This window comes from Atta colombica, unplaced genomic scaffold (genome assembly GCF_001594045.1).
Source record: "Atta colombica isolate Treedump-2 unplaced genomic scaffold, Acol1.0 scaffold33, whole genome shotgun sequence".
Taxonomy (NCBI): Eukaryota; Metazoa; Arthropoda; class Insecta; order Hymenoptera; family Formicidae; genus Atta; species Atta colombica.
Window position 1 is genome coordinate 909,411 of NW_017259437.1, and position 15,722 is coordinate 925,132.

General features: G+C 31.6%; 2 protein-coding genes across 2 annotated transcripts in view; one reads left to right on the forward strand and one right to left on the reverse strand.

The window, feature by feature from the left end:
* Nucleotides 1–2,469: 2,469 nt before the first annotated feature.
* Nucleotides 2,470–15,722, forward strand: part of LOC108690572 (nuclear migration protein nudC) — a 90,973-nt gene continuing 77,720 nt past the window's right edge. Inside the window, exons 1-4 of the mRNA XM_018197945.1 lie at nucleotides 2,470–2,678; nucleotides 2,778–2,855; nucleotides 2,951–3,169; nucleotides 3,822–4,022. Coding sequence (XP_018053434.1) covers nucleotides 2,604–2,678; nucleotides 2,778–2,855; nucleotides 2,951–3,169; nucleotides 3,822–4,022 — 573 coding nt within the window. The 5' untranslated portion in view covers nucleotides 2,470–2,603. The remainder of the gene's footprint in view (nucleotides 2,679–2,777; nucleotides 2,856–2,950; nucleotides 3,170–3,821; nucleotides 4,023–15,722) is intronic.
* The window catches only part of LOC108690573, an 18,856-nt gene continuing 8,440 nt past the window's right edge, over nucleotides 5,307–15,722 (reverse strand). The window contains exons 2-4 of the mRNA XM_018197946.1: nucleotides 6,877–7,050; nucleotides 6,015–6,279; nucleotides 5,307–5,879 (exon numbers count right to left, since the gene is read on the reverse strand). Of these exons, the coding sequence (XP_018053435.1) occupies nucleotides 5,854–5,879; nucleotides 6,015–6,279; nucleotides 6,877–7,050 (465 nt within the window). The 3' untranslated portion in view covers nucleotides 5,307–5,853. The remainder of the gene's footprint in view (nucleotides 5,880–6,014; nucleotides 6,280–6,876; nucleotides 7,051–15,722) is intronic.

Below are 15,722 nucleotides of genomic sequence, written 5' to 3' on the forward strand. Positions count from 1 at the left end.
CATCATCGTTTTCTCAAACTCTCTTTCTTGAACGCTTAGGCGATGCTAACAATTTAAATTGAAACAACCTGTGCGTTAGATCGCCCTTTATCTGATTTCGGCGAAATAATCGGCATAAAAAATTTCGTAACAAGTCATAGGCTGTGGAAATGAAAAATATATATATGCCTGAAAATATTTAGGAGTAGATATTTTGTTTATTCAGAAATATATCTTGAGAATACATCTTTTCTTAAACGACACTTATAAAGATTTAATTAACTTTAATACACACCTCTGGGTTATTCATGTCCTGCCCATTTTTTTTGTTTAAAATACTAAGAGCACCTGGTTAAATACCGGTCTTTTCTATTCTTAAAAAAAATTTGGCATTTAAAGAACAAGTTTTGTACGTTATCGGCCTCAATTTTGCATATCCTTTAACTGGCTAATTCCAAAGTTCACCTCTAGGTCACGAATGATCTAACATGTGCACAGAATATACATTTTTTGTAACTAAATAAAATTTTTTTTTTTTCTTTATTTTCAACTAATTCTCAGTTGTAGTGTGGAAATATTTCTCGAATTATTAAAAAAAAGAATTTAACCCTACAAAACAACATATTAGCCTTTAATATACGCGATTTTTATTTTAAATGTTGTCTGTAATATTATAAAGAACATTTTCCTAATAAAGTTTTTTTAATATAAATTTTTTTAAACACAATAGCAATAATAAAATGTATTGTTTAAAATGTAAATGCAATATATCTTTAATTTATAGCATATTAAGTTTATGCATATTAAAAAAAGCATTATTTTCAGATTATTTAATAATTAAACTTTTTTTGGACAGCCGACACTTGAACTATTTTTTTTCTTGTACTTTAGAATGTCAATTTTAAGATATTATAATATATTATATTATATTTTTCCTTTAAACATTTTTGTTTCAAAGTTTTACATTTTTATATTTCAACAGTGCATTTTTCTCATTTCATTAACTATATTTAATTACAACAATTTATCTACAATTTGTTACGAATATATAACTGCACAAATGTTTTCTACAGGTGTCAAAATATTATGTAAAAATTGTTTAATAATTTATATATACTTGTAAAAGTATAATAATAAAAATTAAGCCAGGACACGAATGACTGAATGTGTGTATTAAAAGTTACCGATTATCGGCTGCAATAAGAGGAAAGAAAATAGGAATATAATAATTTACGAATAGAAATATGTAATTTCTAAAATAGACGCCTAGTGTAGTAAAATTTTTTTTTAAATCGAAGAGTAAGAGTAATATAAGTAATAATAGTATAGTAATAATAGTTTAATTAATAATATAGTTTAATTTACAATTACATTAGTCTAACTACATTATGAAACATGCTATTAATTAAATTAGAAGTCGATTCAAAAATATGAAATATAATATAACGAGATTATTAAGTAATTAAATAAATATAAGTTTAACAATGATGACAATAATTTTTAATATACAGAATGTTTGAGACTTTCCGTACAAACTTCTTTTGAAATGAAGGGAAGTGGAAGGAAGGAAGGAAAATTTGTTTATATTTAGTAAATATTCCTGGCAAAAATAAAAATCAGAACATAAGTCGAATGTAAAAGGAAAGAAATAAAAACATAAACGAAACGTAAAAGAGATTTATGTTTCTTTTACGTTTCATTGTTTCGATTTTTATCTTCTATTATAGAAGTTTCGTTTATGCTTTTGTTACTTTTCCTTTACATTCCCTTCACGACTTACATTCTGATTTTTATTTTCATCAGGGATTTTGTTGTTATTGTTCAAACGATTATTAAAATTTGGTTTATTTTTTCAGCGTAATTCAAGATGCGACTGAATTTATAATTCAGCCGCATCTTGAATTACGCTGTTCTGAAATTATAATTTATACAAATTTTATTATGTCTAGATTATATAATTATCATCTATGGTATTAGCGTAAATGAAAAAATCAATAACATTTATGACAAATATATATCACAAAGTAAGATAAAAGTGTCTATTGAATATAAAGTATAAAATTTTTCCGAATTAAAACAGTCTTAAAAGAATAAACACGGAATTACGTATATATTTATATTTAAATACTTATCGTAATATTAAATCATTTAGCAATCAACATTATATATGTACGAAAATTGTCAGTTATCTTTAATTAAAAGTATCTCTTACAATCTTTTTTTAAAATGTATTCAAGAGTTCTTTAAGTTCTCTCAGGTATCTTTTTTTACTCAAGAGATATGTTTAAGAATTGTTTTTTGCAATTATATATTTTTTTCAAGAAAAATGCTCAAGAAAATTGTTACTAAAAAAAAAATGTTTATTATTAATAGTCGATAATCGATTCGAAGTTGTTCCATTGCTCTGCCGTCAGAGTACGCTATCGGTATTGTTTAGCTGGCCTCATATTTCAATCCGGTCGATAATTCGAGATATTTCCACATGGAAACGTGGTTGGAGTCTACTAACAAAGCTGCATAATCGTTGCTACCTGTAGCGATAGCGAGTACTTGTTTAACGTGACGATTATTGCAGCCTTTTTTTTCGCAAAATAAATTGTGATACGCGTAAATTTTAACGAACAATGTCGAAAACGGAGGATCAATTTGATGGAATGTTGCTGGCATTGGCACAGCAACATGAAGGTGGTGTGCAGGACGTAAGTAATTTTCTTGTTTGAGGTTATCTCGCGCGATGAAATATTTATATTTTCATAAGTCTGTCCAAAAGATACGAAGATTTCGTTTTTCTTTTTTAGTTACTGGATACTTTCTTCAGTTTTCTTGCGAGAAAAACAGATTTTTATACTGGTGGTGGCGAAGGAGCAGCTGAAAAGGTAATTGTGTATGCGAAAGGTAACACAAAATTATTTTTTTTTATTATCATTCAAAACGGTTCCAAATTGACCGGATTTGCTCTTTTCATGTGCAGCTTGTGATGAGCAAATTCAAAAAATATGAAGCCGGTGCTCTCGCTAAAGCTACTTCCGACAAAGCAGAAAGAGCAGAGCAAGAGAGAAGGCGTAAGGAGAGATTGGAGAAGAAGAGAAAAGAAGAACAAGTGGAAGAAGAGAAAATAGACCATGATTCTAAAATAGTTGAATTAACTGATGAACAAGCTGTTAAATTACAAGAAGAAATAGACAACAAGGTATTTATATAGTGAAATACTATAATTTTTATTTTGCTTTATGATTTTTTGATTATATTTGAAAATAATCGATGGTCTTTCAAATAAAATTATCGCGTATTATTTGAGACATATCCTATTATTCACTGCATAGAGAAAACCTATAGTCACATATATAGATTTTCAATACTTGCAGTGAATAATGTAATCGTAGTGTCATTAAGATTATATATGTATTTATTTGTATCTGAATATCGACTGATTAACTTTTTGGATCAGCTATTTCTTATCTGTTAATATTTTAAATATTTTCTTTCATTTCGTAATATTCAAAAGACATTTGAAATAATTGCCTATTGTTGAACCATCGATATGTTATTATTATATATAGTAAAGAAAAATACAGAAGGGAGAGAGTCCATCTAGGATTTTAAACTTTTAAAAACTTGTGTAACAATGAAAAGAATATTGATATTCTGTTATATTTGTACTAACCGAGCCATGGGCATGTGTATCCTTATGTGTGTCTTCCTTCAAGATTTATAGTGTGTATCCAAAATACATGTATTGAAAACCTTCTTTGACACTAGTGGCTATGTAATTGCGTATCAGTTTTTTTAAAGATATCAAAGGCATTATAATTTATATAATATTCAAATATTTTTTTGTACAGAAATTAGCAAATGCTGCTGTGGCAGGATCTAGCAACGATTCTAGTGATAGCACTACAAATGACAAAAATACAGATTCGAATAGTGGCAACGTTTCTGATGAGGAAGAAGATGAAAAGGAGAAAAATAAACTAAAGCCTAACAGCGGTAATGGTGCAGATATGCCGAATTACAGATGGACACAAACTCTTGGAGAAGTAGAGGTAAGTGCTTATAGAGTTATATTTTTTATATGAACAACTGCACATGTGGCGCGCCGAAACATTTTTTTTATATATTTATAAAAAGTTAGAAAAGTATTTTCAAATATCAAATTTTTGTTCTTTGTTTATAAGCAACAATTTGGATTTATTTTAATTTCGATAGCAATAGTCGAGTTATCGAAATTGACTAATAAATAGTAAAGCTAATAGATTAATTAATAGAGTAATGTGCTGATAGATTATTGTTTTATAAAATTCTTTTAATTCGAAAAATTTTATATCGTTTATATTCTTAAATTGCATATGAATTCGCGTTTATACCAATAAATGATCATGCAATCTAGGCATAATAAAATTTATATAAATTTTATGAAATTTATAAATTTATAATTTAGTCAAATTCTGAATTATGCACATATATATTGGAAAAAGGTTGTCATCATTGTTAAACTTGATTAATCTCATTACATTCTAACTTCATATTTTGTACTTCTACTTTATGATTGTATCATTCTTTGATTGTTTTTCGAATATCAATATACTACAAAGGACAGGTTGAAATGAAACAATATTTAATATATTTGACAGTTTCTTGTTGAATCGACGATTAATACGCAAGTAATATCACAGACGCGAAAAGCGATCTATGCGACCGCCCTTCATTGCTTTTCCGTTTACATTTGCTCCCGGAATAACAATCCGACGGAAATCCAGGTATTATTAAGGTAGCTTGTTAGTAAAAATTAAATTATAGGTCCTAAATAGATATTCGCTATCTCGGTCCCATCTCGTCGATTACTTCAAACTGTCCGTCGGTATTTGTTATTCAAAATACTATCAGGCCTTTAAATCTATATCATACGAAATCTATAGCATACGAAAATTTATAATATATGTAATATATACTATATTATTTTCGTACGAGAATAAGGCCCCATATTCAAGATTTCGTTGGACGACTAGAATTAGTGACACTCCAGTGATATTTTATCTCTTCTTCCTTATTGGCTCTCAATAATGTCAATACGATTTAAATGATAAATCAGTTGAGAACTACGAAGGAGAAGCGTTGAAAACATATACGAAAAATGTTTTATTTGGAACAATCGCAAACCACGTGATGTGTCACCGTCGTCCGTAATCCCTTACCACATATATCTTTCTATGCAAAAAATTATGCGGTGTGCAGAGAAAGAGAGAGGGGGGGAAGGGGACAGAGAGAGAGAGAGAGAGAGAGAGAGAGAGAGAGAGAGAGAGAGATGTCATAACTACACAATAAAATAGTAAAGAAATTTTAGAGAAAGTTGCTTGTGCTCTATATGACACGCTCTACGCGGTAAGAAGTTAATTAACATAAAAATATTTACGTTATTCATCGAATCGTGTCTCGCAGTACGATCCGAAAAATCCGTTAAATTCCAGCATAAATATGCAAGGCTATCCCATCACGAGGATCTCGTCAATCCCTTAACAGTACGTCGCTCATTACACAAATGTAATTACTGGTTTTCACGTACCACACTTTTGTCGCGGTGCAATACACTTAAGATTCTATACAGTATACGCTTAAGACTCTAATCGGGAACGTCTACTAACTGAGAACGGCCTGAATAGCTTACAACGTAAATGTATATACGTATAAATGAGTAAATCAAATTAATATCGTGACTGGATCGTACATTTTTCCTTTTCTCTCTCTAATCTTCATGAAGATGATTTTTCCCGTTCTCTCTAAAGTAATCATTTCCTTCGTTGCTCGTTTCACTATGATCATCATTCATGGTCACGTGTTGTTGCCGTTTCTTTCTCCCTTCTCTCGTTCACTCTCGGCCTAGTTGTACTTGTCGCGAGCCCTCACTGCAATCAGAAATAAACGTCAGTGAGGAAGTTCGTGGATAGTGAATCCATTGAATCCACGGAGATCGTGCACGATGTTGAAACACCGTGGATGTAGCAATAGCGACTGCTGCTGCTGCTGTGGCAGATACTCACTTTCCATGTAAAGAATCCCGGCGAGCAGACCGACCATAAACAGAAAACTCATAGTGCATACGAGAACAGTGAGCTGATTTCGCGCGCACCAAGACTTCCTGTAGACGGTGGTCGGTCTGCCGAGACCGTTCACGACTGTGAAGTGAGTGCTACTGGCCACCGAGGCAGTGTCCATTTGCTTTTGTGCCGTTACCGTGGGTGGATGTATAGCGGCGAGGTTCGCCAGATTCGCGGCCGTGAGTAGCAACGTTCCCGACGCGGCGCTCTGTAAATCGTATCACGAAAATTTGATTAGAATGAATAAGATACGAAAACTCTTTTTTTCCTGTTGAAGACTGTTTATATCTCAATTTTATATTACATAATATAGAAAACCAGACTTATCATTTTGATATTAGGACTGTCTAGTAAAAGACCTCACATTCATTATGAGAAAAATTTGGTTCTGCATAAATTAGTTTTTACATATAATGCAGCTTGTAATATGGTGAAGAAAAGATGTCATAGATACAAGATAGTTTTTTAACTCGATAGTTTTTTAACTGTAAAAGTGCTCTGTGAGCACAAGTTTAACACTTTTGATACACCACAGTTCAGTACTGTTTTTTTTATTGAACTTTGTGATATCTGTTTTTTTCACTTTATTATAAATTACATTATATGAAAACTAATTCATTTCAGCAATATCCAATTTTCTATATAATTAAGAGTTATTATACAATTTTTTTTTAATATAATTTAAATTATTCGCAGAATTTTGTCTCGAAACTTGAAAGGGACTTTTTTAATTAAAAAAGTCAATTTATATATATATATATATATATATTTCTGTGAATGGTCGCGTTAAGGAGATGAAATTTACGTGTGTACTGGCAGTGGATCCTTGAGACGACGTCGACCCTCTCGAGGGGGAGTTTGGATGCAAGTGATGAGCCCAACTTCCATTTTCGCTGTCTCTCTCACTCCGTCCGACCAAGGACGGCCTTGGGATGTGCCAGGAAAGCGGGTTGGCAGTAGTTACCGCCGTCGTCTCGATCTGAAACCAACGTAAATCGACGTGAAGCTTCGATTGCATAAGCGATAATGCCATGCCGATTGCAATTCTACTCTCTCGCCCGCATGTCCTCCACCTGCGACCGCGTGTCGTTTATCTGTCACCAGAAAACATTACTCTACATATAGCTATGTGAGGTATCACCGATAAATGTATTAAACGCATATTTAAATGAGCGGACTTTTAGACAATGATGAAATTTAACGAGCCGTGAAGATCGTTTTATTATATTGACGATTAAATCTGTTTATATACTCTGCCACAAAAGAAGAATCAATGTACCATATCATGTGGCGTAATTTCAAGTACCAAATCGGGATTGACTTCCTATTGACTTTCAATTTCTACATTTTCCATGCAAATATCTGGTTTTTTTTTTATTCGGAACATATTTATCCAACTTGTTTCGCCTTGTCTCGCCTCTTGTCGTAATTGGTTTTTATTTTTAACATAGATATTTCGACGTGTGCGGATGATCGTATCATTTTTATCAGTTGCATCGAGCAGCATCAGGTGGGTTTCGCGAAAGCATCTTCTACTCCCACTCTTCCTATCTGCGAGAGGAAGATTGACGAGAATTTCGGCGTCTCCTGGGGGCGTGGAGCACCTCGACATTCCGGTTTGATCGTTGCATAACGCTCGTTGCACTCTCGAATTCCGCGCACCGCCGTCGCTTTGCGCGTCAAGTCCGTCGCCGTTGTTTTTGCATCATTTTCGTTTCTTCGCGCAAAGAGATGAAAAGAAATTCATCATCGTCGTCGTCATTATCATCGTTCCTTCTCTTGTTTCCTTCGTAATGTATTTGCATCTTCGCACCTCTTGTACTTCAGAATCGTACGCGCAATTGAGCATTTCCGCGACTTTGCGACACAACGCATCGCGTACACCGATTACGCCAATTAATTGGTTATTTTCGCACATAAATCAAGTGCATTTCGCATCGGCCTACCTTCGCGACTGGGCGCCGCCCAAGGACTGTGTCCGCCGTAAGACTTGAACGAGTTTGCGCGTTCTTTTTCGACGCACTCGCGCTCGTCCCGACTGCTATGGCGACTCTAATAAAATATCCCGTTTTGTACTTGCCATTCTGCGTAATATACGTTCTCGAACGAATAAAGAAGATTCAGTTGAATTGCTGAAGCTAATAAGGCGCTAAGTCATTCGCAGCAGAGAGAAATCCTAATGTAAGACTTGTATATTTATTTACAGCGTTGATTATTATTCCTGTGAAAAATTCTTGCCTTGTCTTTAGAAATAGTACATTAAGAACTTGGTTCAAAGGTTGCAGGAAAGGATATTAAATCTTCTTAATGATCTGTGGCGATCATTGATGCACGCCTATTGAGTTGCTTTACGCAACTTAATGATATTGACTTTAATTATATACGGATTATTCCAATTTATCTTAAGTCATTGCTCGCTATATAAACGACTGTGCTAAATTAGGAATTCAATAATGAGAGGCATATAAATTACGATACAATATATGATTGATTTATTGCACCCGTGTCACATCATTAACTGTAACAATATTCATCATTATAATCGAGAAAAATCTTTCTAGAATCTATCAAGAATTGTACACCTAGCGAATATAACATAAATGAATGTGAGTAGATTGTACATTTTTAAATTCGTAATGTTAAATTATATTCAACATGAATTATTTTCATCATTTCTTTAGATCGCTACTAATTTTACTCTTATATTGTTAATTTAACTAAAACAATGAGATTAAACTAAAGAAAATTTATTTAATTTGACTTCAATTTAATTTATTATTTATCAAATGTATATATTAATACGGATGTTTACTTTGAAACTAACTACAGACGGATTGATTTACATTTTGACACAGATGGCAAAATTAAAAATAACATAATGTTATTTAACTCGGAGATTGGGTTACCATTTCTCCTTTGATATCTACTGTGTAACACACGCATATTGTTATACAGCAGTTATGCATTATTATTATAATTGGAAGAAGCTCATATATTGAATTTGAGAAATAAGATTTTATACATTTTATTAAATAATGTAAAATGTGGAATAGATGCCATCGTAGTAAAGCTAGATGATTTGGCGTTAATGTAAAATATTGCATAAGTATCTATATAAGTATCTATATATAAATATCTAACGTGTAAAAAGCATTCATAAAATATTGAACAAAATATAATTTTATGATGAAATTATCGAAGCCAATGGCATGACGATGATGAATTCTTTACGAGTCGTCTTTACAATATATCAAAAAATTTTCCATCATGCGAAAGCGAAAGGTAGGGAGAATGCGAATAGCAGAATAAGATGAGAAAGAGATAGAGAGAATTACGACATTTACGGTGAGGAGTCGTTAGGAATTTTTGTGGAACTCAATACACCGGTCAGCCTCGAAGCGCCACACCTGCGCCATACCCATGTAACATGATATTCTGAAACGGATTTTGAACTCTCGTATGCAGAGTTTGCGTTTAAAAGATATCAAATTGGATTTTTTTTTTTTTTTTTTTTTTTTTAAGAAATTATAAAGCATTTATTTTATTATAACAATATAAATATTTGTTACATCAAAAATGAAGAAAAAGAGCAGATGCTTTTTTTTTTTAAGAATCTTAAAAAATGCGTACATTTAATATGAAAACTCTCCTATCCATGTTATAAAGAAAATCTTCTAATTGTGATAATCTTTTTTTTTAATAGTACAATAAAAAAATAATATTATCTTTTATATTTATAATAAAATTCATCGAGATAGACATCTCTATGATGTTAGCTGTAGATTTATGTTATGTCTCATATTCATTCACATTTATTTGCTTCCATTTGTTAATACAATTTGCTGTATACAATTCCTGATAGATTCAAAATTTTTCTCAATTATTCGAACTATAAAACTATAAAACTATAAAACTATAAAATTATAAAACTATAAAAACTAAATTTGATAATTTCTAATGTAAATTCCAATTATTTACCGTGCGTGAATAATTTTTCATGAAAGTCTAAACAAAAAATCGATATCTTTAGAGATTAGAATTTTTTTGTCGGAATGAAAATTTTTTAAGTCTTCACAGGAATTTTTTCAGAAATCTTGATACATATTTTCTAAAGAATTCGAAATAATGCTCCAAAAATTTTATTGAAAAGAATTAAAAAATTAATCTTGATTGAAATAAAAAAATCTTACATCTTTTCAAATTACAAGAAGATAGAATTCGTATTTTACTTCGAGTTTCTATTTTTTTTACACTTTTAGACTTAATTAAAATTAATTAATTCCGGAAATAATTAGAACTTTGAAAAAGCGTTAATGCTGAAATTTTGAAAATAAGATGTTTGAAAAAATTCCTAACACTTTTTCAGAGATAGGATATCAAGATTAAAGATAATATTAACTGTATTTGCGTAACTTTCGAAAAGAAAAACAGAATAATGTATGTCATCTTACTGGTAGTTGAAAAATAATATTGTACATGCAGAGAAATTTTGATCAGAATGTCCTTGGTGTCTGTATGATTAAGGTACAACATTAAAATTTGAGACTGGTGCATATGTCGGGCATTATGAAAATGCATGCTCAGCTCGTGGCACTCCATTAATTGTGTCGCCGATCTTTTAAGACGGCACTATTCCTCATTTCCGCGATCTTCTCGGGTAATTATGTTGTCATCGTGCAAACTTGTCGTTCCAATCTTCCAAGAATGTAATAAATATGATCTTCGAGGTAAGCTTTCATCTGCAAAGGTGAATATAATTACGACAGATCGTTATCGCAGTATTTGGAGCAAGGTTATTTGCTTTAGAAAGAAAAATCTCTTCTTCATTGAGATTATCGGACTGTGCTCACAGGAACGCGTGATCGCAGGACAAATGTCAAATGCCGTAAAACTCTTTGCGCAGTATTAAATGGTTAATAACGGTTTATCAAACCGTCAATGCCGCATATGGCACCGCCGTAATCATCTTTATTGTCCACTTCTAATGCAAACGTCCTCATTAAAAGACAGCACTCGGTGTACTTGCTATTAATGAAGATCTACCTTGCGACAGTGAAACGGTAGTGTCCGTAATGAACGTTACATTGCGCTTTTTTTTCTCCTTGTATTGTTCACGGATTTATGAATAATCCATTAACAATATGCCAAGTGTCACATCATTCCATTTGATCCATTCTGTTATTGTTAAGTGACACCAAGCGACTCATGAGTTTCCTTCGCGATCATATCGCGTTGCCTTTTTCCTGTATTATGTAAGGATTCGTAAAAAGAAATCAACGCACAAGTTGGAATTCAATATCGTCATGAGGCGTATAGATTGACTCATTAATTGACGACATTGTTGCACGTTCACGGGCAAAACTTTTGATATTGAAGACGCGGAGCTACGTCATTCTGCACCTAAGGGCATATTTCCTCATTATCGATAGTTCCCGATATATCTATTTCGCTCATAAGTTGTGAACGAAGTTGTCACCTCACCGGATGCGTGAACACTAATGAGCGTAAAAAGATATATGTTACAAGGTAGCGATAACAAACGTCGCCATGTAACCTTGTGTATTTTGAAACGGATTATTTTACACTTGTGCGTCGATCGTTCCGATTTATCGAACCGATTGATAGATTTGCGGAAGCGACAACTTATCCATCATGCATTTCACAGCTGTTACTTTTACTGGCATAATTATACATCGATGTGTATATTTTTCGTTTTATATGCATTTCACTATACACGCTCGTGAGCCACTGCGTCGTAAAATTGGCCGTACTTTCCAATACACGCGAAGCGAGAAATAAATTACGAAATGTCTTTGAGGGAGAAATATATCACAGCAGATTGATGTAAATCTCATTTAAAAACAGAGGATTGAGATGTAGTAAATTCAGATTCAATTCTTTCCATGACACGTAACGTCCTTTTGCAATAAAAACTCATGTTCAAATAGTATTGCATATTCTAAGTCCTCCACTCTCTCTTTTTCAGTAATATTTATTTTATATGAATATTCATACTACTAATATCTGTTAAAAATGATTCATGTATAGGCTTATATAAATATAATTTACTATTAGAGATAGTGAACTATCTCTAATTAAATTTAATGCGCTGATTAATATAAAATTCTTTGAATAAATAATTAGACTCAATAAATACGAATATCTCGTTTCTTTACTTTAAAAGATGATTTTAACGATTCTTTGTGAAATTAAATTAGATTCACTCTTGATAAAGTAATATTTACTTAACTCATTTATAATAATTTGAAAATTACATTTTTTAAGTTACCAATTTTGAAGTAAGAACAAGTTTACTATTTTTGAAATATATTAGATCACATAAAATGTAATGTAGATGGATATACATCTCATGCGATACAATTTTTTATGATAATATATCAAAGTGTATTTAAAGCACAACGCTTATTATACGTGATTAAATAAATTGCTTCAGTATTAAGAAATTTTACAGACAATTAAAATTTTTTTACTGTAGACGAAATTAAGACTGTAACTCCGTGAATTAGCATGCTTCATCATATATTATATGTATACCTTGTCAAGTATGAGTGAAAGGTTATCGGCATGGTCAGTTCCGTATTTTGCAACTACCTTTCTTCCTCAGGCATTATTCAAGGATACATTTAATAGCGAATAAGACATATGTTTTATCACGAATCTAGCACATCACATTTGTTGAGCTGCTGTAATATCTTCATTAAAAAACGTCAGTTAAGAATTTAATAAAAACTTTATTAGTCTGCTTATTGTGCAATTACATAAGTCCGTTTGGCTTTAATTTTTTGTTTATCTGATGTTTAAAGAACTAAAACTAAACTTATTAAAGAACGATCAAAGTACGTGTTTTCTTTTCATATTAAAAGTTAAACATTTTATAAACTTGTCACAATAAACAGTGTCACATAAATAACTTACAGAAAATTAGTTAGGCGTAATTTAATAATGTTACAAGGAATTCGACAGACATTTAAAGTAGCGTCATGTGTTATGGTGACTGTAGCTTTTCAAGGTATACACACGAGGAGTGTTCTTCAGTATCTCTTGCGTAATTTATCATACATTTTGCAACATTGCCACATCGTTTCGAGAATCGCAGTGAGGATTTATGATCGTTGTTAAGGCAAACAAACTTGCCAATTTCTTGCAGCATTCTGTAATTCGAGATGCATCGATTGGCAGACTATCGTTCGGTGAGACTATCAGTAGGATTAGCGTTCATCTCGAATCCTTGAATGTTTGAGTCAGCTTTGTAATATGTTTGTGAATTAATAAAGATATCTGAATGCGGTACGTAGACGATTATGAAATGGATTTATGATTAAAAAGAGAGCTTTTACTTCGACGCAATTATTTCGCGTGCGTCGCGCATCGATCGTTGCATTTTACACCTAAGAAATGCTGAGAACGCGAGATAAATTAAGGTGAGAATTTCCCTCGACGAAAAGAATTGCTTTCTTTAATTCCTTTACTAACGAGAAAATTATGCTTAATGCAATGAGGTACAGAGACATTGCCATGAGATGAGAATGGCGAGCGATAAACTTGAGTTTTCGTACCGAGAACAAAGCCTTACATTTGTCGACGGTTGCACATTATCAGATCGAATTACACATGGTTGCAAAATTTGATTATATAATTGTGCGTGAAATGTTTTTCATTCCGTAATGCTCTAGTTCTCGCGCACTTTCATTGCGGACTTTGAAAACTGAAAAATAATTCACAATTGACGTGTAATATTATTATTCTTTTCATCCTTTTGTTAACTTGTAATTGACTCAATTGGAAATATAATAATTCTTTTTTTTTTTTAATCCTGTTGATATGTTCAAATTTACTATATGATTATAGTATCGTTTGGATTAATATGATCAAAAAATTCTTAAATTTTTTTTAAATTAGTAAATTTTTTTACAGAAAAGAGATTTTACATTAACATAAGTCAATCAAATATCAGAGAAAAAAATATTTAAATAAAATATTAGAAGAAAATTAATGACATTTTTGATCAAATAGGCCTAATCAACTGGATTAAATCATAACCAACATCTGTTTGCCATTGAGAGATACAATTTATTAATTGTTCTAAGCCTATTGTCGTTTTGGAGCATTGCTTAATAGCGATTTTATTTACAAAAGCGCTTATCGAAAGAAACTTGAGAAATATGATGTAAATTAATTTTGCCCAATTTCTGTCCTTACTGTCTTCCTTTTTCCTTGCTTCGTATCTCAGAGTCAACCCCGAAATTAACTTGATTGTCAATTAGTAGATACCAGATCGATTTGCAAGAAAAAAAAGGTCGTCGCGACATACTGGCATACAGTGAAAGATTGAGCGATCTAAATGAGAACTATATATCTCAAGTCCTTATTAATAATTATTCATTTATTATATTATGAGTGCCTAAAGGTTGATTAAAACTGATGTGAAAGCTTATTATATATAAAATATGATTTATAAAGTCATACTGATTATTAATTTACTGAAAAGTCGAACAATTTTATAATTATATCTTTAAATGATTATAGAAATTCTGCGTGTACATTCGCATATGAAAAAGATGGTGTAACTTGAGAAAACACAGCTGATTCTCTCGAAAGGCTTGAGAAACATGCTTAAATGTTTAACATAAGCGATTGTTATGGGAAGATGAAAGTCGTCACGTTACACGTGCTCTGAGTTCACATTCGACAAGCGTTCAAAGAGTAGGAAGAAAACCATTTCCTGAAGCGGACAGTGCGTATTTGCGTGTTAGATGCGCGCAAACCATACGGCATATGGACTCGAGAGTTTTCACCATTCTGTTCCTCCTACCATCATTCATTTTCTCGTAGCAAATGTCCATCATAGTAATTTTATCGCTGTGACGATGCGAAGACTACGTAAGAATTATATGACTTCCTGTAATCTGACAACAGAGCAAGTTGTATCATTTTCCAACGTTACGCGTAATGTGTACGCAATGAATTAATTGGATTATAAATAAAGTTTACGCGTATATCTCGACAGATTATTTATAATGTCGTTTGAATTGGAAATTGTAAAATTCACACAAAAATGGACACCAAGACTTATCTTGATAGTCTCTTGGTTTAATTATGTTGAACATTTCTCTTGGTTAATTTTTTTAAATTTTCTTTATTTCGTCTATAAAAACGTTCTTTCAATATATATTGCCATTAATAGTATCACATGCTCGGTGTTTGAATTGATAAAAAGATGCATGGAATGAAGGAAATCAAGATTCGAATCTTGACTAAGGTAATATTTTTCGCAATAAATTCTTTATAGATGTTTTAAAGATGCTTATTAATCAATATTATTAAATTGCTTGTCTGTAATTTGTGATATTATGTAATCTAACTTTAGTTTAGGACTGTGTTTTAAACCGACAAATAATCAATTTGTTTGAACTTGTAAAATTTACACAAGTATGTTATTAGGCACTAAAATCTGCCTTGACCGAATATGATTCTCTTCGTTTATTTGTGTTTACGATCATGGTATTTGTGTGTAATTATATAAACAGTTTAATCTGCTTCTTAGAAGGAAATCATTTTTTCTGTGCATTCTTACAATATAATATATTCTTTTTTTGCTTTGCAACTACATTTTAAATAATATATATATAT